Here is a 24,958-nt window from a genome sequence, read left to right on the forward strand (position 1 = left end):
TGCAATTATATTTTGAGTGTTGCTCTGGACAAGCGTAACTTACAACTTAATTTTACCAAGTACTTTTCCATACCTAATTCTTATTTTTATTTTATTTCATAAGCTTCTCTGGGATTCTTACTAAGAATTCCTTTTTCATATAATTGTTAGCAATCTATATTTAAAACCAATAAATGTTTTCTCATAATTTTATAAGCACGTCCCTCATCATTTATTGAATAAGTTGATAATTTTAATTCTTTCTGTGGAATGATATAGTTTCTATTTGATTTAACTATTTACCTTCTTATGTAAATTTTAGCTAATTTTTGTTTAGCCATGGTTATCTCCCCTTGACTACTACTGTCGGCTATCCTGTGATACAAACTTTTTCTGTTTGCCTGATTTACAGGACAGTGCTTTAACATTTGAGTCGGTCATTTTCTATGCACTAAACCTAAGAGATGTGTAACTGGTGAAATTAATGCTCGGTTACAATTTGAATCTACTGGTTATCTTTTATTTTGATTGCTTATATTTTTAAAGGGAAAATTTGGCATATGCACAATGTTTTAATCTAGTCTGAACTGGTTAATTGATGATGACCATATTATATATATATTAGTGTTGGGACGATTAATTTGGATCGCGAATTGGAAAAAATTGATGCCTATTTTCCAATGCCAAAACGATTCTTTTAATTGTCTTCTTTTTTTTTTTTAATTTGATTTTGTTCAAACCAAAATCTTCCATTGCTGGTAATAATGATAAAATAATAAATATTTATTAATTTTAAATTACCAATAAAGCTAAAATCCATAAATCATACTCCACAAGTGTATTTTGACGTTTTGGAAAATATCTGCATATTTAACATATTTTTTTTAATGAAAATCAGGCTAAATAACAATTGTATAGTTAAATAATTAGAGATTTATAAAGTATCGGAATCAGGGATTTAGCACGGAATCGGGAAAAATATTGGAACCGTCCCATCACTAATATATATATATATATATATATACTAGCAGGCCACCCAGCATTGCCCGGTCGTAAAATACACTTAAATATGATATTTTGTTTAATACAGATTTTGTATTTATTATTATATTATACATGTTCGTGCTTCTTTACCTTCAGCAAGGTAGTGTATCCTGCTGATTTTGCTTCGTTATCATCAGTGGAAAGTAGATGCAGAATCCAATTCTAAAAATGTTTTCTATGCCAATCTTTTAAAATTAATATTTTAATCATGGGTCTAGGAAAGTAGACATACACAATTTTTTATCATTTAGATCGGATGAATATCTTGCTTTCATTGATAGCCTGAATTGTTCAACAATGGTAAGAATTCCACTAAAGTCACAAACACTAAAATTTTGACAGAAATAACCTCACAGCTAAATTTCTAAGTACCATTGACATGGTTGAAGTTCTGAGACTTGTTTCTTTGGTGATTTCTTCAAATGGACTCAGGAACTCGATTTTTTTTTCCCACACAAGTCCCCATTGATAAGTTGTTAAGGTAGGAATCTTATCAACAGCTCACATTACAACAGTTTTTCATTGTTCTTAATTTATTTTCAGCATATAATATGTTGAATTCCACCATGAATGAGTTTGTTTTTCCAACCAAGTTTCTATCGTTACATCATCAATGCTCTGATGCCCATCTGGCATCAATCGAAATGAATGGCTCTTGTCTTGGGGAGACTTCATGTTTTGACAAGCTTCTGGGCTTGACCTTTACTCCCGATCTGGAATAGAACATGTATATCAAATCCATTGCCAAGGTCGCTGGAAAAATGGTGGGATCCTTCAACCGCTCGAGTAGATATCTTACTACTGATGCAATTCTTTACCTATATAAAAGCCAGGTATGGCCAACAATGGAGTACTGTTGACACATCTGGGCAGGAGCAGCTTATCCTGCTTTGACAGAGTTCAAAATAGACTTCGTAGCTTAGTGGGGATGCCCTTTTCTCTTCCCTGCAACCTCTTTCTCACAGAAGAGACGTTGTGAGCCTGTCTGCTTGATCGTTATTTTCATGGCAAGTGCTCAGCGGAGCTTCAATCTAGCCCCCACAACCTCCGCCAAACTTTCACAAAAAACACTTGTCTAGTCAAAACCACTATCAATAATTTCCCACACTTTTTATCTGTGCCTAAATCTAAATGTAGATTCCATGAACAAAGCTTCTTTCTTAGAACTGCACGACTGGAACTCTCTTCCGATTGCCTTCTTTCCAGCTGACCACAATCTGATTATCTTCAAGTCCAACGTAAACAAGTTCTTGATGAACCGCCCCCACCCCAAGTAATCCAATTTACAAAATTTCCACTACTTATGTTTACTATGCTATAATCACGTTGACTTATTTATACCCATTAACCCTTATCCTTGAGTGGCCTCTGGGCCTTGATAAGTAGTGATTCTTGTGTTAAAAAAAGAAAAAATTAAGCTGATCCTGTATTTGCTACTAATTTGCTAATTGCTAATAGAAAGCGATAAAGTGAAAAACTATATTTCTGTTAGATGTAATGGTTGTCTTCACAGCCTGAGTCACAATGTATTATAGTTATTCTAAATCACATTCTGATACCAGCAACCATATTTGCTCCTGAACCCCGCAAAACTAAGAAAACTTTATTGAAAATTTTATACTCATCCAGAACATTGTACAATTCTTCACTTATTATTGCAACTGTGTCAGCACCAGGGAATGGAACAACTCTAAGAAGAGCTCTGCACTGTCCAAAGTCATTTGAAAGCCAATAACCTGTCAAACTCAGAAAGGGAGCATTATCTGTTGTAGCTGTCCAAATGTCTGTAGTCCATAAAATGCTGCTAATTTCAGCAAAAAACAGTTGAATTTTTCTTTTACTTTTACAAATTATTTTACAGTGAAGTACTTTTTGGATGGAATGCTGTAATTTGAATTTTGCAATAAACCCATTAAATCCAATGTCAGATGTTACAGAATATGGTTGAATATAAACAACAATCATCTCTCTTCTCAGATAATAGATCTCTTGTGACCTGTGATCATTAGTATTCCACATTTTCTTTCTGGTCAATATTGATTCTATAGTAGTTTGGTGTTTTGCTAGAAGCTCGTAGTTGCTGCCACTTGTTCCTGGAATGTCTGTCCCTGAATATTCATTGTGCTTCTATTTCTTATCTTCAACTTTTGAACGAACCTTTCTGAGATGGTTTAACATATTAGTCATTGTAAAAGTTTTTTTTACTGATTTGTCACCCTTTGATGTAATAAATGGACATAACTTGCAAGCAGCTGTATTCTTATTCTTAGGATTTACATGAAAATACTTTTAGCAGAAACTAGTTGCCATAATGGTTGAAGGTTGTTGTCAATATTTAATTAATTTTTTACATATTGAAATTACATGTCAGATATCTAATTAGTAATTTGTCTCAATAAAATATACATTATCTTAACCATAAAAATAAAAATATATGTATAATGGTAGCAAAAGTCCTAAAATGAGGAACAAGAGTATGACTGATGAAGAATGCTTTATTTTCAGTTCACACATCGTCGCAATTTACTGTAAAATTCCTCAACATGAAAACTGAAAGATGAAGTAATAATTTTCTTTGACAATGATTTAAAGTAAAAAATAATGTTAATTCGATAGGAAGAGAAAGGACTGAAATTTTCTATATGCTTTTACATCTATTTGCCTCAAATTCAGTTGTAAAAGTAATATATACATATATAATTAATATTAGTATCATTTATGACAACAAAATTTGCTGATAAATCAACCGATTAATCGGTAATTGGATGATTATCAAAGACCGATTAAACGGTAATCAGCCAATTTGATAATCAGTACATCCCTAATTTTAATCCTTTGAGATGAAGCTCCATAATCTGTGAATTCATTCTTTTGTGAACCATTTTCCTCATTTTCATAGTTGTTGTTTCACCTCTATGTACTACGTTGTTTAACCATGTTTCGCCTCTATCCACTGTGCCATGGATCCCTTCGAGGCCATAGTACAGTGGATAGAGGTGTTCGGTATCTACTGTGCCAGGTGAGCATTGTCTGAAGATAGCGGTTTCAATCCTACCCAAGCAGGTCACAAGATTAGTTGACCAAAACGTGGTGAGACAACAACAACTATGGAAGGCAGTAATTACTAAGGATATGTTACAAGACTCAGCATTCCTATCAGAGAAGAGCAGAGGATGAGTTAGCCGAAACATGGTGAAACATCTATGAAAATGAGGAAAACAGTCCACAAAAGAATGAATGCACAGATTTGATGTTATTCTCCCAGTATTTCAGTCAATGTAACATCAAATATTCTTTAGATGCATCTTGTCAAACTCAGGAATCTCCACAAAATTTTGAATGGAACTCTTTTTTAATCCGGGGGGGGGGGGCTTGCTCTTGTTCCATCAGCCATAACCGGTTAGAAAGTAGTTCATAATTGTATTCTTAATATTGCATGTTATGAGGTTTGAATCTTCAAGTTTAAAAAAAAACTGCCACTTAAAAGTAATTATTAGTTAATTTTATTAAGAACCCTGTGGTGCAATGGATAAACGTGTTATGTTCAGGGGAAAAAACAACAACAGACAAAAGTGCAAAGTAATAATCAGTTATAAGGATTTTGTTTAAAATTCCCTAGAGATCTCCAAGTTCAACAAGAGAGTCTTAAAGAAGATCGAAGTTTACATCAGGTGGAACATTGGATGAATAACATTAAAGAAAACTCATCCAAATAATCCAGATCATCAATCTTCATGTGAAAAATTCAAAAACATAATTATTATTATAATAGTTTGTTTTTTTAATTTATTAACTAGCTGTATATGCCCGGCGTTGCCAGTTAAAATATATTGCTGGGCAGGGTGATTAGTCCCATATGCTAAGATCACCAAATATCCTAACTTGTTACGAAAAGTTGCCCATGTGTGATTTAGGTAGGCAGAAAACATCTATTTTGGTCTATGAAAACCCAACATGAAGTAATTCTCATAGCTTAAAGGGGAAATAACTCTAATAGCTTAAATAAGCTACTTTCGGTTTTAAATGTAACTGCTGTAAGCCATTAATAACTGAAATTAAATTAAATGTAAATTAAATGAAAAATAAATCAATTTTAATATTTCTAAATAGAACAACTAAAACGATTCTATTACAACAAACAATTAATAACATTAAACTAATTATTAAAATAGATATTATTTAACATAATATGCAAATGAGCTTACTCATTGAATGTAGATCTCTTTTGAATAAATAGTATATATAGAAATAAGGCTAGAATAAAAGTGCATATAAATCCATTTTCAGTATGAAAATTAATTAGTAAATCAGTGTACCTTTTGTACATAGGAGTTAAATTGTGAACAGACAGGAAACACAGCTTTATTATGATAGATTAGCAAAAACGGACAAGCCATGATGGCTACATTTGAATACCATAACGGCTAATTTTAATTTAATCAGGAGAATATTGTAAATTTTAAATATTTTTCTGCAATTACATTTTTGTATAATTTTTTTTCTGTTGTGTTGTTGACAACAATCCAATTATAATTCTTCAAGAATGCCATAGTGAAATAGCTGAAGAAGTTAGGATAAAAAAAAAATGGACAAACATTGAAGCAACATTCGGATATTTTTATTTCACTGATAAAAACAAATCTGTATGCTTGAGAACATATGGTCCCTATTAACTTGCCTCTCCACAAGAGCCGAGTTAGACACAAAATCAATTTTTAATGTAGAGAAAATCCAATTTCCTCAAAAGGGCCAGCCTGAATTCGAATAAAAAAAATTGCCTCAATTTAGAAAGATTTCTAATTCATTGGTTGTAGATAAAGTGTAATAGATACTACACTTTGCACCTAACCAAAAAAACAAGTTATGGTCTTATACAATGAAACATGTATGTGTAACAGATCACCAGATTGTTGTATTTCAAAGAACCATTTGGAGAGGTCAACGGTCAAGGCATTATGAATTATATAATAATAAAAAAATTAAAAAAAAAAAAGAAAGCAATTTCCATACCTCAACTTTGTAGACTTCAAATTCGTCTGCAAGTCGGTGAATTTTATCCTGGAGTTTTTCTAATATCTCTCGCTGTTCAATAAAACGGTAATCTATATTAAAAGTTGAATGCTGGCTTCCTAAAGACGGCACCTGCATGCATGTCGAGGACAAGCCCTGATGCTGCTGTTGCTGCTGGGCCATGTTTTGTGAAGCGGAGTGTGGACTGCTCTGAGCACCAAATCCAGAACCTGATGTTATACTGGAGTTGTCATCTTCAGAACCATATTTAAAGCTGAAAACAAACACATTGTTATTCATTAGTTGTCGTAATGATAAACTCCAACACAACATAATTCATTTACATCATTGATATTTTGAAGATAAAGTGTTTGATATATAATGCAGTTAGTTAAGAAAACTGAAAATGCAATTTCTTAGGGGGTTAGAAGAGGTCAAACTTGATCACTATAAGCTGAAAACTGCTTAGGCTATGGGAATGTACTAAAAACGGACATCACATGGCTTAAAGAGAGAGTATGATAGGCATGCTTCTAAATAGGCTCTCTTATCTAATTAGTTATATCTTATCAGCCCATGTTAATACATTAGTGATTTTGATCTTTATGTCGGTTCTCTGCTCGCATGACTCGTCAATAATTCGGAAGTAAGATCACATTAAATAAATGACCATCTTTCAACAGTTTTGTGTTGAGTTAATCTTTTTAAAAGAAGTTTTATTTACAGAACAGATATTCTCTAAGAGTATCGCAACAGAAATGCATGCAAGAACAACTAGCAACCAAGGTATGAATAACCATTAGACTTTAATGTGTCTGTTTTGATTATGGCATCTTGGTTGTTGGATGCACAGCACAAGGTTGTGAACACGAGTATTTTTATTTACATATTTTGGACTTTTGTTTTAACTATAACTATTTCATCTGATGAATCTTATTTTGCTTTTAACTGCTCAATTGTTTTTATTGTTATTGTATCATGTTATAAGTGTTCAAATACTATTTTAAAAACTACCTAGTCTAGTCCAAATGACTGCTGATATAAAACACTTTTAAGCAATCACCTTAAAATAAAAATCAGTAATAGAGAGCTAATTCATTTTAAATTGAAAAATATGACAGGAGTTATCTACCTGAAGTTAAAAAATGGTCTAACAACCAACAAAAATAATAAAATAAAATGTCTTCACTGCATACTGAGCACATGTATAGGTAAGTTAATAATAATAATAAAGAATACATATATTAAAACCCAAAATCAGTTTATTTTGAGTCTGGCATCAAACTTGATCTGGTGATGAGGCTTCAATCTAGAAAATTACTAGAACCCAAAGCCCAGAGGCGAAGTTCGAAAATAAAATCGGCCAGCCAGAATGAGTTAGTGAAAGATGTTTGAATTTATTTAAGTAAGAACCAAATTGATAGGTGCGCGCCCGGAAGTCGTCGAGCGTTACGATGACGACGACGTCGATGACCAGGTTTGTTTGTTATAAGCGAAGTAAAAAAAAAGAAAACGTTTTAATTAAGTGGGGGTGGGCAAAACATCGGGGAAAAAAACATAAAAAAAACTAACGTAAGGCAAACGAACGATGAAAACAGAAAAACGAACACATGAAAAATGGCTTAAATAAGCCCGTTTTGATATTAAAATTTTTAAAAAATCGGTGGGTACCCGGGTGTTTTTGGGTGTGTGGTCGGGGGTGGATAAGCGAAGTAAAAAGAAAAAAAAACAGAAAAACAAACATTACGTGAAAAATGACTTAAATAACACTGGTTCAATATTTAAATTTAAAAAAAAAAACATCTCACACCACGATTCAAACCCAAAACGTTTAGATAATGAACCAACGTGCTAATCAATGAGCTAATGCGAAGTATATAAAATTTGTTCAGTTTTGCAACTATTTAAAGTAAATCAGGTCGTGACCATCTGGCGCATGCATAGAACCGCTCGTTGTCATGAGAAGACCGTTTTTATTACCCCTGTTGAAAATTGTCAATTTCGGGGTGAAAAAAATGAACGTTTTTGGCCAATTTTTCGATATTTTTCGAGCGAAGGATGAGGCTTCAATATGATACCGAGTTTATGAATTTTCGTCGTGTCTGTCGAAAGTTTTTAGCAGACACTCATACATACATACATTTTCGCTTTTATATATATAGAAGAAGACTTTTCAAGTATACAACACAATCATAGACAAACTATTTGAAAATAAAGAGAAATAAAGTCTACAATCGAAAATACAAAAAGAAACAAACTTGTACAAATTTTTATATAATTAATTTGGCGGCTGCATAGCATTCAAATACTTCACATACCGCTGATCTTGAAAAAAATGCATAAATCACGTTGGTGGCAGTTGTATTTTAGCTATCATCGCAGAAGGAAAAGCTGTTGTCAAGAGTTTTTCACATCCTCCACTTTAAATAAAATCCAATTCTGAATTATTTGCCTCCCCAGGAAGGCAGAGTTCAGTTTTTACTGTGAGGAAATCTGCCCCCCCCCAAACACCTCCAAAAAAAAAAAAAAAAAAAAAAAGGAACACTTTGGATAGGGACAAAAGTAAATATTGTTTTGGTCTGGAAAGATTTCTCTTTCACTGAGGACAGAACACATTGATATCAGCTAGAAGACAAAGTTGTTCATCACCATTTCAGGTTTTCCCAAAATATAATGCTTTTCATTTTGGTTCACTAGTAGATGTATTTTGATACTTGTTTGTTTGTATGGCATATCATACCTTTTCAGATTATTTAATGCCGAATCCTGTAATTTCAGAAAAAGAAAAAAAAATGGTTTACGCTTCCAAATTCTTTATATCTTCAAATATTTATTCATGGTGTTTATTTTGGTTGCTTTGTTTTTTTTTTTAATGGCATAACCATTTTCGGGTTTAATCATTTTGGCAACAGTGTTTATGCTTCAAGTTCTTTATATCTTCAGATATTTATTCGTAATGTTTAGTTTGGTTGTTTTATAGAGAAAAAATATTTTCATTTTTGGTTTTGCAGGATATAATTGTGTTTTGGAAAGGGAAACAACAATAACATCAATGTTTGGTGCATTTAAGTTAGGAAGCCATTATCTTCAGACAGCCTGATCTGGTAGTACCAGGGCTTGCATAATGTGAAACTAGACAAGACAACCAAGTAGAATGGCACACATATTTTTGCAGCTAAGTGAAACTCTTCACCATCATTATCATTATTTTTGGTTTGACTCCCAAACTCGTCTGATCAGGTTTTTATCTCTTTTTGTCTAAAGTCTACCCCTATCACTTCTTCCAAAATTTTCCTTAGTGGTATCAAATTTGTAGGAATTGCCCGAAATAATATTCCTTTAAATTTGTAAACATTTCATTAATCTAACTTTGCCGTTTTGTTATATTTATTTGTTTGTTATTAATTAAAACAGGTGGGAGATAACCTTGCACAGTGAATATCGTCTTTCATTAATGATGTTTTGTCTACGATATGCTCAAAAACTACTGATTAGATTTCAATCAAACTTGGTATGCAGAGAAGTCGTGTGAAATCAACCAACATCAAGTTTTCATGAAATAAAAAATGCAAAAAAAAAAACCCCGATAAACAACGGATCAGATTTGACTTGATAAAATGACCTAAATAAATATTATGACTCAGCAAAAACAAAGTTTTAAAAAAGTAGGTACTTGTTAGGATAGAGTTGACAGCAAAAACAATATTACATACTTAATTGTCATCCTGAAAATAGTAATATATCCAAAAAATTATGGAAATTCATTGTGGACAAAGTTATTTATAGTTAAAAGTAATTTTTACAGAAAATAGGGTAGAATTGCATTTTAGATGTTATAAAGTAGACACAGACACACAGGGGACATAACTCGGAACGAATATTTTAGATTATTTGTTCATGGCTGCAAAACTTGTTGTCTATAGCGATAGACTTTATTTTACTAAAAGCACAATAGCAGTTCTATTTGATAAATTTCCTTAATATTTGATAAATTTCCTTAATTTTTGGATATATTACTATTTTCAACATGACAAGTACATGATATTGTTTTTGCTTAAAACGACATATTTTTAAAAAATAGATTTGTCGACTATCTTAACAAGCACCAAAAAAGTATAATACATAACATATTGTATACTGAAATAGAAAGAAAATAGAGAGAAAAATATATATGTATATATATATATATATATATATATATATATATATATATAAAGTTAAAATATATATATATAAATATATATATATATATATATATATATATATATATAAAGTTAAAAGATTATATATATATATATATATTTTTCTCTCTATTTTCTTTCTCTATTCCTTTTTTTTCTCTTCTCAATCACTCTCTCTCCATTGTAATCTTTTAACTTTATTTAAATTGCCCCTCCCTCTTTACATTTTATAATTAAAGTTCTGTGTTTTAAGTTTTTTAACTCCAACTTTTAAAGAGTTCCTACCTAAAATAAAAATCCATTATTCATTGAACTTTTGAATAGTCAAGTCGCTGCCTGATGATATATGTTGTTTGATTGAAACAAGTGACTATTTGTAGCAGCGGGATGTGAGCATGTTTATATAACAATAAACAAGTGTATATATATATATATATATATATATATATATATATATATATATAGGGAGTTTAAAGCATTGAATGAAAATTTCAAACAAAGTGGAATATTAGTACATGTTAAGTATGGAAACAGACTAGTAAAATTAATTACAAATACACACACATATATGTGTGTGTGTGTGTGTGTGAAACAGCGAAACAGTACTGTATGTGGATGATTATATATATATATATATATATATATATATACATACATATATATATTTCTTTATGTATGATAACCATTAACTACATTCAGTGGAGAGGACCTAATGTGGGAGTTTCATAGAATCACTTCATCTGCCACGACTCCCAAGTCCACTCTAACAGTGTAATAGTACTTATTAGGAACCAAAGTATAACAAAATATAACATTTCCAAAATATTTGAGAAAATATATTTCTATAAAATAAATTAATCTATAAATTATGAGTTAATATTTGAAAATAATTGTAAAAAACGAATTACACAGAAATTATTTCAAGATATTGAAAATCTGAAAGATGTTGACTTTTACAAAAATGACCAGATTTGGGATTAAATAATCCAAAAGGGTTGAAATGCCATAAAACAAGAACAATAAAGATAAAATATTTTAAATAACTTTATAATCAAACATTTGTGAGTGGGGGAGGACAAAAAGCTAAAGAAAAACTAATAAATAATTTTTTTAAATGTGCCAGAAACTTTAAAGTTATAACTTATTTAACTTAGGCAACACCAATATTTTTTTTTTTTTTTGGGGGGGGGGGGGGGTCCATAATAAGATTACCATCAAAGAGATGAATATAGTAAAAATATATCGGATTTCTTATAGCTAAAAGATTAGAAACAACTTAAAAACGTGTAAAGTAATTTTTTTTTAATAAATAAAGTAAACTAAAAAAATTTGTGTGTAGCATAATAAAAAAAACATTTGTTTATAGGTATCAGAAAAGGTGAGGTCAGTAAATATCAAGACCTACAAAACATTGTTTGTACAATCCCTTGTGACACTTTTCCTAGACTAATTAATAAAAATAAAAAAAGAAAGAATTTTAAAAATTTATGAGGAGGGGAGCTTTAATTAATAATTTCTTTTATAAAATCCCAATAAAAAAGCAAAAAAAAAAAAATCAGGAAATTATCTTACATTTTAATCCGAGAGTGAAGACTATTGCCATGAGAAAGACAAAACGAAGTATGGAACTATTGTGGCTTGTAAAGCAAAGCGCACACCTGAAGAGAAGGTTGGGGAGGGGGGGGGATAAAGTTAGAGTTATGGTCCATATACACTGCTATGATGTGCATATATCCACAAACCTACATTCTTCTAAAGGGAATATCTGTTACATCTCGGTAGGGGAGAGAATAGTTTGGCAGCAGCCAGTAGCCAACGCACAGCGATCACAGTGGCCTACATTACAAAAGCCAAAAACCTTACATGAAAAAAAAAAAAAAATACAAACAAACAAAAAAATCTCTGCAGGAAAAAAAAACATCCTACCACTTCTCACATTTGGTTGTCCAATTTAAATTCCTTTTATTCCATTCAATTTTGCCAGAGGTCAGCTGTCAGTAAATTTTGTTGGAAAGTTTTTTGTTTTGTTTTTAACTGACCTTGGAGGTCAGAGGTTTTTTTTCTACCGACTCCACAATTCTAAAGTAGAGAGCCAAAGGCGGCAATTTTTTGCAGGAATTGAGTCTTTTTTTTTTTTTTTTTTTAACAACTGCTTCCTACTTTCACATGCATTTTTACAGTGATCTCTCTCTACATATAAGTTAGGTATGTATGTATATGTATATATATATATATATATGTTTACATATTTCTATGTACAAAATTCACTCATAAACTAATGAACTGACTATTAAAATTATGGAATATATATTCTTGACAACATGGTGAGTAACATGAACATTTTTTGAGTGGTAAACTTTATCACTTAGGATGTCTGCTCCACAAAATTGCACCTTCAAAAACACTTAAAATAAATAAAATACTTAAAGATTTAATAGAGAAACAAATTGCGCTACATCAAATATTGAGTGATAAAATTTTTACTAGACTGATGCATATGAGCATCAATAATATGTGAAACTAATGAAGTTATCATGAATTATGGGATACTAATTCAAGGTAACAAGAAATAATTTGGGCACATTCGTCTGTTTTTGTAAACTTTACTATTTAAGTGGAAAATAAAAAAACTAATAATGCTATACACATATAGCCAATAATCATCCTAGGACAGGTATTGTCTGTTTGCTTTTGACATTTCCTCATCTGATGTAGACCTAAAACCCATGCCAATTATAAATCATCGTACTCTGATGATCGATTATAGTAAGTATAATATTGGCACTAACATGGTCTCAACTTTTTATCTAAATACTGAAAGCAGACTTTAAGAGCAATAAGGGAAATAATTTTCTTTTAAAGTCTAAGCAAGAAAAAATTTCATTTCTTTTTAAATAAATATTTCATTTTCCATATTAAAATTTATAAATTTTCTTTATCAAACCTAACAAATATGCTGCACGTCCATTACTGAAATAGCTTGCATATCAGTCTGTATTATAAGTAAAACAGATTTTTTTTTTAATTTTAAACTAAGAGTCCTAAACTTTTCAATTAAATGTTATTTATTAAGAGTTAGAATTTGAAACTTGCATTTCTAATATAAAATTCAGTTGTACTTTTATCAGCTTTTACCCTTGTCAAGTTGATACCTGGAAGTCCAACCCCTCATCATCATGACTGGGTAATGTTGTCAGGAACTTGAGTTATTGGCAAGGTTACCCAAGGTGGATTTATTTGGTACCCAGCAGTATTAAAGTTGCCAACTGGCCAAAGGAGGCACTCACAAAAAAAAACAAAAAAAAAAAACAAAAAAAAAACAATAGGTGATCATTTCAGTAACTGGCAACCTTAAACTGTTCTATTTCTGCATCTGGAGAATCTATGACATGCAGAATGTTTGCTCTGATAGAAATTAGGATTATTCTCTTAATAAAATCTTAATCTCATGGATAGTAGAACAATAAAATAAAACAGCATATGTCATAAAGTGTTCGTTTCACCAACATTTTTTAAAATGTATAGCAGGATGTAGGAATGAACAAGTGTAATATTGATATTGTTTTAGACATGGAATGGACAAAGACAAACTATTTTTTTTTTTTTTTTTACTGGGTGTTCACCACTTACCAAGGTGTAAGAGCCACTTGAAGATAATGGTTAATGATAACGTAGACTGTAAAACTTGGATGAGGTTTGATTATTTAAGAAGATGGCTCAACAAGAACTTATTTACATTAGTTTTGAAAAACGACTCTGCTGGAAAGCAGCCCTACGGTATTGTGTATCACACATGAAAGAAACTTTGTTCATGAAATTTTTGTTTAGTTTTAAGCACTGATAGAGAGTAGGGGAAATTATTAATAGCTGTTGTAGAGAGGCGATTATTTGTTGTGAATGTTTTCAGGGAGGGGAACCATAGATAGAAGCTCAGTTGAGTACCTGCTATGAAAATAACAATAGAGCAGAGATGGACTCGCAACATCTCTTCTGTGAAGTAAGAAAATCTTTTCTTTGTCTCGCATAATCAATCACATAGTAAAAAATAAAATACAGAACAGCATAAATTATATAAACATATTTACGCAAGAGAATAGTAAATAATTTGGAAATACCTCAGAAGATTACGCATGTTATCAAATCTCTTGGAGAATTTCATGCAAACCAGATGAAAAAATAAGTATGGCAAATGCTGTTCCTTTTCTTTTTATAATGAAAGAGAGTAAAGCTGGTAACTTATCAGTGGAAACTGGAGTCTGACAAATGGAGAAATGTTGAAACAATGTCAGTCGGTGGGTCAGGATGAAGGACTGAGACAGACTGGATGGTTAGTGACAAATGTTATATTAAAAAGACAAAAATCAATGAGATAATCGCAGACACAAATAGACTTGTCCACTACCCATGTCCTACATCATCCTCCAGCAAGTCCTCCCTACACTGAAGCAGGTGTTTAATTTCAAAACATGTAAGCAGAAAAGAAAACAAAAGAACTAATAACTTCAGTTCTGGATTAATTAAGAGGTTAACCATCTATGCATTAACATGGCACTCATGACACTTTTTCATTCATTATTTTTATTGCTAGACTAGCCGGGCCGGGGGGGGGGGGGATACTTAAATATATTTTAATTCACGCAGAATTCATATTTAATATTACAATATATGCTTCTGATCTGGCGACATGCGAGTTTTTTTTTTTTTTTTTTTACACCACAGTGATCACCACTTATCAAGGCCCGGAAGCCACTAAGGGATAAGGGTTATTGCAAGTACATTACGTTAGTGTAGAGATTTGATGAAGTGTTTACTTAAGGGGGTGGTTCATTAGGAATTTGTTAACATTGGACTTGAAGACATCCAAGTTGTAGTCCGGTGGGAAGCAGGCAGACGGAACAGAGTTCCACAGGCGTGCAGTTCTAAGAAAGAAGCTTTGTTCATGGAATCTGCGTTTTGATTTAGGCACAGATATAGAGTGGGGGAAATTTTTCACAGTGGATTCAGCTAGACGGGTGTTTTTCGTGAAAGATTGGCGAGGGGGGACCAGAGATTGGAGTTCAGACGAGCACCTGCCATGGAAATAACAATAAAACAAGGATAGGCTCGCAACGTCTCTTCTGTGGGAGAGAGGTTGCAGGGTAGAGAAAAGGGCAACCCCCACTAAGCCACGAAGAGTTGTGGACCGGAGCGTTGTCCTGCAGGAGGAGGGTACCTTTGCTGATCTTGCCCCGCCTCTTGATTTTGATAGCTTCCCTTAATTTCCTCAAAAGTGAAGCATAATAGGCTCCTGTAATTGTGGTACCCTTTGCCAGGAAATCTGTCATCACAACTCCGTCCTGGTCCCAGAAAACTGTGAGCATGACCTTGCCAGCAGAGGGCTGCACCCTTGCCTTCTTTGGAGGTGGTGAGTCCAAGTGCTTCCACTGCATTGACTGGGCTTTGGTGTCTGAATCATAGTCATGGACCCAGGTTTCATCCTGTGTAATCAGTCTTTTGAAAAACTTTGACTCATCTTCTTGGCACATCTCCAAATTCATCCTCGAGCACCCAACGCATTCTCGCTTCTAGAATGGTGTGAGCAACCTGGGAATCCATTTGGCAGACACCTTATGCATATGCAAATGTTCATGAATGATAGTTTTCACAGACCCTTTACTAATCTTGACATCTTGAGCTATTTGGTGAATAGTAATGCGCCGATCTTTCAAAATGGCAGCCTTAACTTGACGGACAGATGCCTCATCAATGGCAGATCTGGGAGCTGTTTCCACAGACTTCCGGCCATGTTTGAATTCACGATGCCAGCGTTTTACAAGGTCATATGATGGGGCATTATCACCATAAGTTTCTTTCATTTCATCAAAAGTCTCTTGTGGTGTGCGTCCTTTCAAATACAAAAACCGGATCACTGCTCGACATTCAACAGGCTCCATTTCACACCTGACTTAGTTCAAACATCTGTAAAACAGAAACCACAATTAGTTCAGAGCTTTAATTTGCCACATAACCCGTAGAGATATAAATCATTGTACATGCAAAATTTCAGCTAGATTAGACAACTGGAAGTGGTTCAGGGGCATTACTTATTGCACGCCCCTCGTACATACATAAAAGATGCTGCCACAGCTGTTGCAGAGGTAAACTCTATAAAACTCCTCACACCTGTTAATATACTACATCTGTATAAAACTCATGCATAGAGTATTATTTCTACACCTGAGTTGGTGCACCATTCTACTGGATGGGGTGCAAAAAAAAAAAAAATCTCTAACTAAATAGGTCTCGCACTGTCTACGAAGCTTCAGTCCTGCTGCAAGGTTGCATCTTATAGAAATGTGCTCCAACAAACCTACTACACTCTTACCCCATCAATATAAATATCCTCAACCCATTCACCTCGCAGTAAAATTCCATCCCTTCATTGTAGAGGTCACTAGATGCTGGAAGATTTTTTTTTTTATCCTAATAGCTTTTTTCCTCAAACTGCCCACCTCTTTTGGAATTCCCTCCCTGCTTCTGTTTCCTTAATTGTACCAACATGCGGAAATTTAAATGCTAACGTGAACAAGCATCTCGCCACCCAACTCCCCCACCCAAATCGCCTCCCTAAAATCTGACCCCTATCATAGTAGCCGCCTTATGCTTCAGTGGCAATACACTTTGTTTGAGGTGAAAAAAAGTAATAAATAAATAAATAAAACACCCAAAGTGAGTATCCTTTTCCTAAAGGTTTACAAAAAAAAAATTTAACAGCATTATTGAGTTCACTAAGGGGTTGTATTTCCTAGTGTGAATTTGGAGTAATTTGGATTCAAACCAATCAGAAAATGTCTGTTTCTGTAGCTCTGCATAAATTGTACAAGTTATGGAGGGCAACAAATTGCTATCTCCGTTTATCTGGCAAAAATAATTGATTTCATTGAATGATAGTTTGCATACTTTTCTTTATTTGCAAGTCTTCAATTACTATCTCAGAAGAGGCAGCAATGACGTTTCTCTTCAAAGACAAATGAATGGCTAAACTGAGTTTTCTTTTGGGAAGATTTGCCAATTTATATATTCAAATCTACCTAGGTTCATATTGTAAACTGGCACAAATCAAAATACTTAGAAATGCTTGTTTTATCGACCCTTTCCAAATTTCAAAATAGGATATCAGAAGATTATATAGCCTCCATAAAAAAAATGGCTGTAAAAATATATCAGTGTTTGTACTAATCCATATATCTATAAAAGTGAAATTGTGTGTGTGTATTTCCCTACCAAACTACTCTGTCAATTTTCAGTCTACAGACTCAAAATTTGACATAAGGGGTATTGAGATTTGAGAAAATCTTTTTAATCAGTTTTCGGTCAGAAATTTGGCTGTCAAGGAGTAAATGTTCAAAAGATTTGGCCTTTGAAAACTCTACCAAACTCGCCAATTTTTGGTCTAAACACTTGAAATTTTAGTTGTAAGTTACTTGGACATGGATCAAACTTTTTAATTTGATTTGAGCACAAAACAAAAGATGTTAAGGGGTCAAAATTGGGGTCAAAGTTTTTTAAAATTTGACCTCTGCAGTTTCTACCAAATTACTCTGCCAATTTTGGGTCTAAACATTTGAAATTTGACATAAAGTGTATTCAGATATAGGGTGAGTTCTTTAATCATTTTTTTGCCAAAACTTTGGCTGCTAAGGGGTCAAAGTTCAAAAGATTTGACCTCTGTGGTCTCTAGCAAGCTATTCAGCCAATTTTGGACCTAAACATTTAAAATTTTACATAAAGGGTATTCGGACATGCAGCAAGCTTTTTAATCAGTTTTGGGACCAAATACTGGCTGCCAAGAGGTCAAAGTTGAAAGAATTGACCTTTGCAGACTCTACCAAACTCCTCTGCCAATATTGGGTTTAAGCATTTGAAATTTTAGATGTAGATTACCTGGACAGGAATCAAACTTTTTAACATGTCTATATATATATATATATATATATATATATATGTTAAAAAGTTTGATATATATATATATATATATATATATATATGCACAAAGTTATGAACAGGGTTAACAATCACTGATAATGACTAGTGTAGAAATTCTTAGTAAGTTAATAATAATTATAATACATAGCAGAAGCAATCTATCGTAAAGAATGACTTTTTTTCTTAAAAATAAAATAAGGTGTTCACAAAAATTTATGCTTTCTGGTCTTTAATTTTATTATTGCTATTTTTTTATACACGATTAATTTTAAACCAACACTGATAAACTTGAAGGAATCTTTTCTAACGATAATAAAGGTTAATTCATTTAGGAAAACTATATAAAAACAAATATAAAGGATGTAATGCTTAATATCTTGGTGCTTTAGTGAGATGTTTGATATCAGGAGAAAGGAGGAGGGGGTATGGTTGATGGTAGTAGAGGGAGGATAATTAAAAACTAAAGACAAATCTATGTAAGGAAATTGTCAAACTGACAATTCACATTCAAACAACATTTGAAATCAACTTTTTTTAAAGTATCTTATAATTTTAAACAATGTTATTCCATTAACCAAATGATACTCTACGTCAGGGGTTTCCAAACTACCGCCCATGGGCCAAACTCGGTCTGACAAAATCTTTAATCCGTCCAGTCTTATGGAAGACGTAAAAATATTCATGAAAATTTTTTAAATGAAAATGTGTGAAAATAGTGTGGCGGTTTTTCTTTTTGTTTAGTAAATGATTTTAAAAAAATGAGATTTAAGAAAATTAGTTTCACTAAAAAGTAAAGCTAATGAGCAAAACAGTAGATAACATGTCCAGGTTATTTTTTTTCTTCTTTTTTTTTTTCCTACCCCCATTTGAAAACTTTAGAGACCACTGCCCTAAGTAATTCAACTTTTGGGTATCTGGTACCCTGACTAACAGAAAAAAAATTGGGGTGAACAAATATGCAACAAATAAATATTATCAAAGGCAAAATAAAATACTCTTCTACCTACATGGATAAGTTAATCTGGGCTTTAATTTATATCAAAGTGTTTTATTTTTTTGTTGTTCAAAACAAACTTGTGTCCACTTTGTTAAGTTAGAACAAAAAAACACACACACACAAAAAAAATTGGTTGCCCATAACAAGCCCTGCATGAGAACCCTTGGTGATATTTATCAGAAAATGATCTACAGTGCTTAGTATTTCCAAATAATCAGCCATCTGATACTGGCCAGGTCAAATATCACTTCATTTTCGTGATCTAATGAGAACTGATATGTCAACAGGATTATAAATTAAATTACTTATAGTTTTGTTTATCATTTTTAGCATTTCTTTCCATGCAATGCAGGTCTTCAACCTTTATTGAGATATCATCAAGCAAGAAACATCAATCATATTAGTTTTATGCCAACACAGATCACAAATAGTTATTTTAGAATGATGCATTCTGTCTGGAATTATTCAACACATCATATCAGATGGAAATACACGTTAAATCTTTTTTTGTAATGAAGGCTCAAGTTAATACGCATTTTTCATTCCATTGAATCTTACTTTTTGCAGATTAATTTGAGCTGCTCTTAAACACTTTATGATGGATTAAAACACATTTCATAAACTTCATCTTGCGATATAACCATAAAATAAAAATTGAACAGAGCATATTGTTTTAAGGATAAGAACTCAATATGAAATACAATCTATTAGGATGCATACAAAAATCATTATATTTGATTTAACATCTATTTTATATAACAGCATGCATTGGATAGCTTTTAGAAATTAACTTTTGAACTACTCTATCTCTGGCGAGGTGTTTATCCCTCCATCTCTCAAGTCTATTCTTATCACTTACTCTCCTTTTCATTACCCTTCCTTTGTGAACAGAACCTGTTACCTCAACTGTTCTACAAAGACTAATCCAAGAACTTTTATCCATTCTTTCAACATGGCAATACCATGTTGTTCTGCACACGCATTCCTGTATTGTCCAAGTTTAACCTTCCTCTGATCGAAACTTGTCATTAACACTCAGATTACATATCCATTGTATATTTCCTCATATTTTTTTCCACGCAATGCAGGTCTTCAACCTTCACTGGCCAAGTTTCATTTCTGTACATCATTACACTGCATACACATTCGTGATAGATTCCTTTTAACATTGGTAATGCTTTGTTGGTTAGTAATAGCAGAAGTTACCTGAATTACATTTACTCTTAACTCATGCAATCATACTATCACCTGCTTCTGACTGTGCTCCAATAGTATCACTAAGATAACAAAACTTTTCAACAACCTCAATAGCTTTGCTATCCAAATATCATCTTATACTTCTTTCACACAAACTGGTCACCTCCTTTCTCAACCTACCAGTAATTCCACATATTTTTTTTTATCTACCCAATGCTAATAAGTACCACAAAAAATTTGAGTTGCGCTCAACTCCCTTTGCACAAATATCTATATATTAATACCTATCATATGTCAAGTATATCAACAACACAATTCTCATGCCAAACTAATTCAGTAGCAGACCAGAATTTCTTTCAGAGAACCTTTTATTTATGGGAAAAATTACTGTGGGCCTGCTTCCCAGCAGACTACGACATAGTTGTCTTGAAGTCCAATGTTAACAAATACTTACCAAGGTGCCATCTAAGTAATCATATTGTCATTTCTATCCATCTTTTTTTTTTTTCAAGCCTCTCATAGTATAGTTCAGTATCCAACTGAAACTATTACATATATATGTTATCGGCAGAACTCACATACGAGTATACATTTTCCTCATTAGGAATGAGCCAGCCCCAGGTATGATGTGTTTTAGGTGATCCATGAGGCATAACTTTGTTGTGCATACTTCTGATATTACCATTCGCTGCGGCAAGCATGTGCTTCACATGCAGGTTCAGAAAGGCATCTTGTAGCAGGTTGTCGGTACACCATTTCATGGAGTACCGCCTTGTCACGTACCTGCTAAGTGAGTTTATTCAGGAGCATCTCCTCCAGTGAATTAAACACGCTCCCAGATATCAACCTGGAAATTTCTATGATTCAGCGCAGATTATATATATATATATATATATATATATATATATATATATATATATATAAAATCTGATTGTGCATATACAAAGACATGAAATATATTAATAGACACCCTACAAAAATAAGTCATAACATGTTTAGAGTTTCTGCTTCCTTCACCAATACCAGCACTCAAAGCCATACAAAGTAGCTGTTAATTCTGAAATAATATTTTATACCAATAGACTTTTTTATCATTTAAGTATGACACCAACCAAAGAAACATTAGAATTCTTAGAGGAGCTTTTATTTTTGGTAATCTTTCATTTTGCAAATCATACTTCGAATATGAACCTATTTTTTAAGGAGATTTTTCCTCTTTCGCCATGATGTGCAGTTTTAATTTTTCAACTAAAATAGATCTTTTTAAAATGATTATCTTTTTTTATTTTTTTTATTTTTTTTTTTTCAATGATTATCTTTTGTATTTTCCAAAAATAAAGTGTAATAATAATAATAATAATAATAATAATAATAATAATAATAATCAATCATGTTGTATCTTACCTGGCAGGTAATGTTCCACTGCCGTGATGAGATGTATCATCAGTCGGGTTTTCTTCCATGGAATCTGAAGCACAAGACAAACGAGATTAGTCAGGTAGAATGAGCAAGGAGAAAGGGTTAAAACAGCCGAGTGAACATAGCCTGCAATTTGCTGGAGAGTAAAACCAATCAATAAAAACATCAAACGCCATTAATAAATGAGTGTGAACAAGTTTAGAAACATTCTTAAAAGATAAAAATCATTTTCAAAAAAAAAAAAAAAAAATGAATATTAGAAAAATGATAATTTATACATGACTTTAATTGTAAAAATTAAAAAGAGGTTCTCATACAAACACATTATATGATCTATATACATATGTGTGTGTGTGTGTATGAGTGTGAGGAGGATTCCAAAAGTAATGTCTCCTATTTTTTAAACTATAAAAGTGGAAGAGCTCCAAAGATGAGAGTGGTACCATTAAAACGAGCAACCTTTTATGCTCCAGAGTTTATTTTTTTACATAGGCACCACCAGAAATTCAATGACACATCTCTACTCCTGACACATGTCATGACAGAGGTTGCTTTCTTAGAATCTCACTTTCAGGTCATGAATGTATAAAAGTTCAGTCATCATAATAATGCAATTTACAATCCCTTCTGATCTATTTGGGCAGAATAAAAATAGGAGGCATTACTTTTGGAATGCCCCTCATACATGTATGCATATATTTAGTATAAAACTATTTACAAACATTTTTGGCTACACATTTGCAGATATGTTTCAGTTTGAGCTACGAGCCAGCTCAACTTTCTCAGATCAAATTATTAGTATGAAGGCAGAAATAAAAATGAAAGAACATTAATTTTAAGAGATTACAAGCATCGGAGGTCACACGATATGTAAGAAAATGCTTTTAAAAAATCATTGACAATATACTATCTTTAAATTTTACTTTTGGATTTAATTTTATTCTTGTTTTCACAAACAAATCGCAAGCTTATAAAGGAAACAGACAAGACGAGTTTGTAAATAAGTTTTATACCAAATAAATATCTAGCTCTTTTATTGAGCACTATTATATAAACATAGCAAAAATTCACTGGATTGACCATTGTGAACAAAAACTCACCATACATTATAAAATGTATTTTGCAAAGCTACATGGATATAAACAATCCACACAAGAAAAAAGAGCAAAGTGAAAAAAAAAAAAAAAAAAAAAAGACTGGGACAGATTTTTAAATAAATGCAACATTATTTTGCATGTGTTTTTAAAAATGACATTATTTCTCTACTGATTTTCATAATATTTGGTCGAAGCAGGCTTCAGGAGTTGCAGAAAATTTCCAATTCCACAATGGAAAGAAAAAATACCTAGATAGTTAACAATACATATACCATATTGTATTAAAAAAGAAAAACAAAAATATCCAATAAAATATGAGGGATTTAATAAATAAAGCGAGTTGCAGCTATCTGTAACTGACATGTTTTGGGTTATTTATTTTCTACAATAACATCTTACAACAGAACTATTTGTGGGCAAGCTTTATTCAAATGGATTTTCAAAGTCACATGGATAAAAGCAATCCAGGCAAAAAAAGAAAAAAAAAAAATCAGAAGAAAGCAAAATAATGGTTGAGACCGATTTTTAAACAAATGTAACATCATTCGTGCATGTTTTTAAAATAACATTTCCCTTCTGATTTCCATAATTTCACATTTGATTAAAAAAATGAAAAAGTTCCAAAAATTTCAAATCATGGAATGGTTAAAAAAAATAAAACTATATATTTAACAATGTGGTGTTTTTGCAGTTTGCTACATTTTAGATAGGATTTTCAAGTTAAATTCAATTTTTATAGTATCTTTTGTTCATTAAATTGTCAGATGAAAGTACAGAATAGTTAACAAAGCCCCTCCCTCTATCGAGGCTAAGAATAAGGCTCTAAATAAAAACATTATTTTCAGCACGGTATATATTCTGTACTTCTTTAAAAAGATTTTTAATAAAAGTGGAGGGAGGAATCAAACTTACTGAACAAATTTCAATGATCTGCAATTGAGCTTATTTTTGTTATTTCCGACATAAAACCTTACAACAAAAGTATTTGTGGAAGAACATTATATATATATATATATATTATTACTATAATAATTTATATATATATATATATATATATATATATATATATATATATATATAAAATTTATTATAGGTACTAAAAAATTTGTTTACATGAGTAGCGTTTTTGTTTTAAGTTACATTCCACTTGATTTTTCAATGCTTTTAGAAGATATATTTAATACCCCTACCTTGGAAGTTTGAACACTAAGTGATATCACGGATAGTTGTTAGTGATAATGCATAGCTCTTTATAAAAGAATAGAGCACTCTTGCCTGATAAAAAAAAAAAACAACAACATTTTTTTTAAATAGAATCATTGCAGACAAGGCATGAAGACACTTGATGTCAGGAGATAAAAAAAATTCTATTTCAAGGTCAAAAACTTGCCAATGATAAGTGTTAGATGAAATAGATTCTGACCCAGAAAATAGCAATTATTCCCTCTTTGTTAGAAACATTGCTTCAAGAATGTGAGGACTAAAGAACAAAATAAAGGAAGTGAGAGTTATGAAGCTGTCGAAAGTAAACCCAAGATCCATTTTCTACTCAACTTAAATTATAATGTGGAGTCAAGTTATTAAGAAACTCTTCAGACTTGAACCAGAAATAAATGTCCAATCACATTTTCTGTTCTTTGACCTTATAATTTTCCATTCATTTTTTTTTTCATTTGAAAAACTACAGGATTTCCTCTAAATAATCAGTTTTTAAGATATATTGTTGTTGTTTTCATTTTTTATTATTTGTTTTGTTTAGTTATCCACTGCATTAAAAAAAATGAAAAACACATCTGACAAAAACTTCACTTTTCCAACTGAAAAACTGATGCGTTCCTCTAATCAATCCGTTTTGATATAAGCATCTAGATTTCACTTACTAGAGCTTGTGCTGATAGCATAAGACATGTGCTTGTTAAAACAATTTATTTATTTTTTTTTTTTTAAACTTGGGAGGCACCACTTATCAAGGCCCGAAAGCCACTCAAGGATAAAGGTTAATGCATGTAGTAATCTTTAATGGTGTAAATTAGGTAGAATTTGATTATTTATAGATACGACTCAACAAG

General features: G+C 32.0%; 1 protein-coding gene across 33 annotated transcripts in view; it reads right to left on the reverse strand.

Annotated features, from left to right (window-relative positions):
* Positions 1–24,958, reverse strand: part of LOC145295993 (transmembrane and coiled-coil domains protein 1-like) — a 436,429-nt gene that overhangs the window by 10,883 nt on the left and 400,588 nt on the right. For all 33 annotated transcript variants that reach the window (XM_080141999.1, XM_080141989.1, XM_080141996.1 and 30 more), the window contains 2 exons: positions 21,778–21,841; positions 6,034–6,307 (listed from right to left, as the gene is read on the reverse strand). In XM_080141999.1, coding sequence (XP_079998125.1) covers positions 6,034–6,307; positions 21,778–21,841 — 338 coding nt within the window. The remainder of the gene's footprint in view (positions 1–6,033; positions 6,308–21,777; positions 21,842–24,958) is intronic.

This window comes from Euprymna scolopes, chromosome 16 (genome assembly GCF_053919585.1).
Source record: "Euprymna scolopes isolate OS-2025 chromosome 16, ASM5391958v1, whole genome shotgun sequence".
NCBI lineage: Eukaryota > Metazoa > Mollusca > Cephalopoda > Sepiida > Sepiolidae > Euprymna > Euprymna scolopes.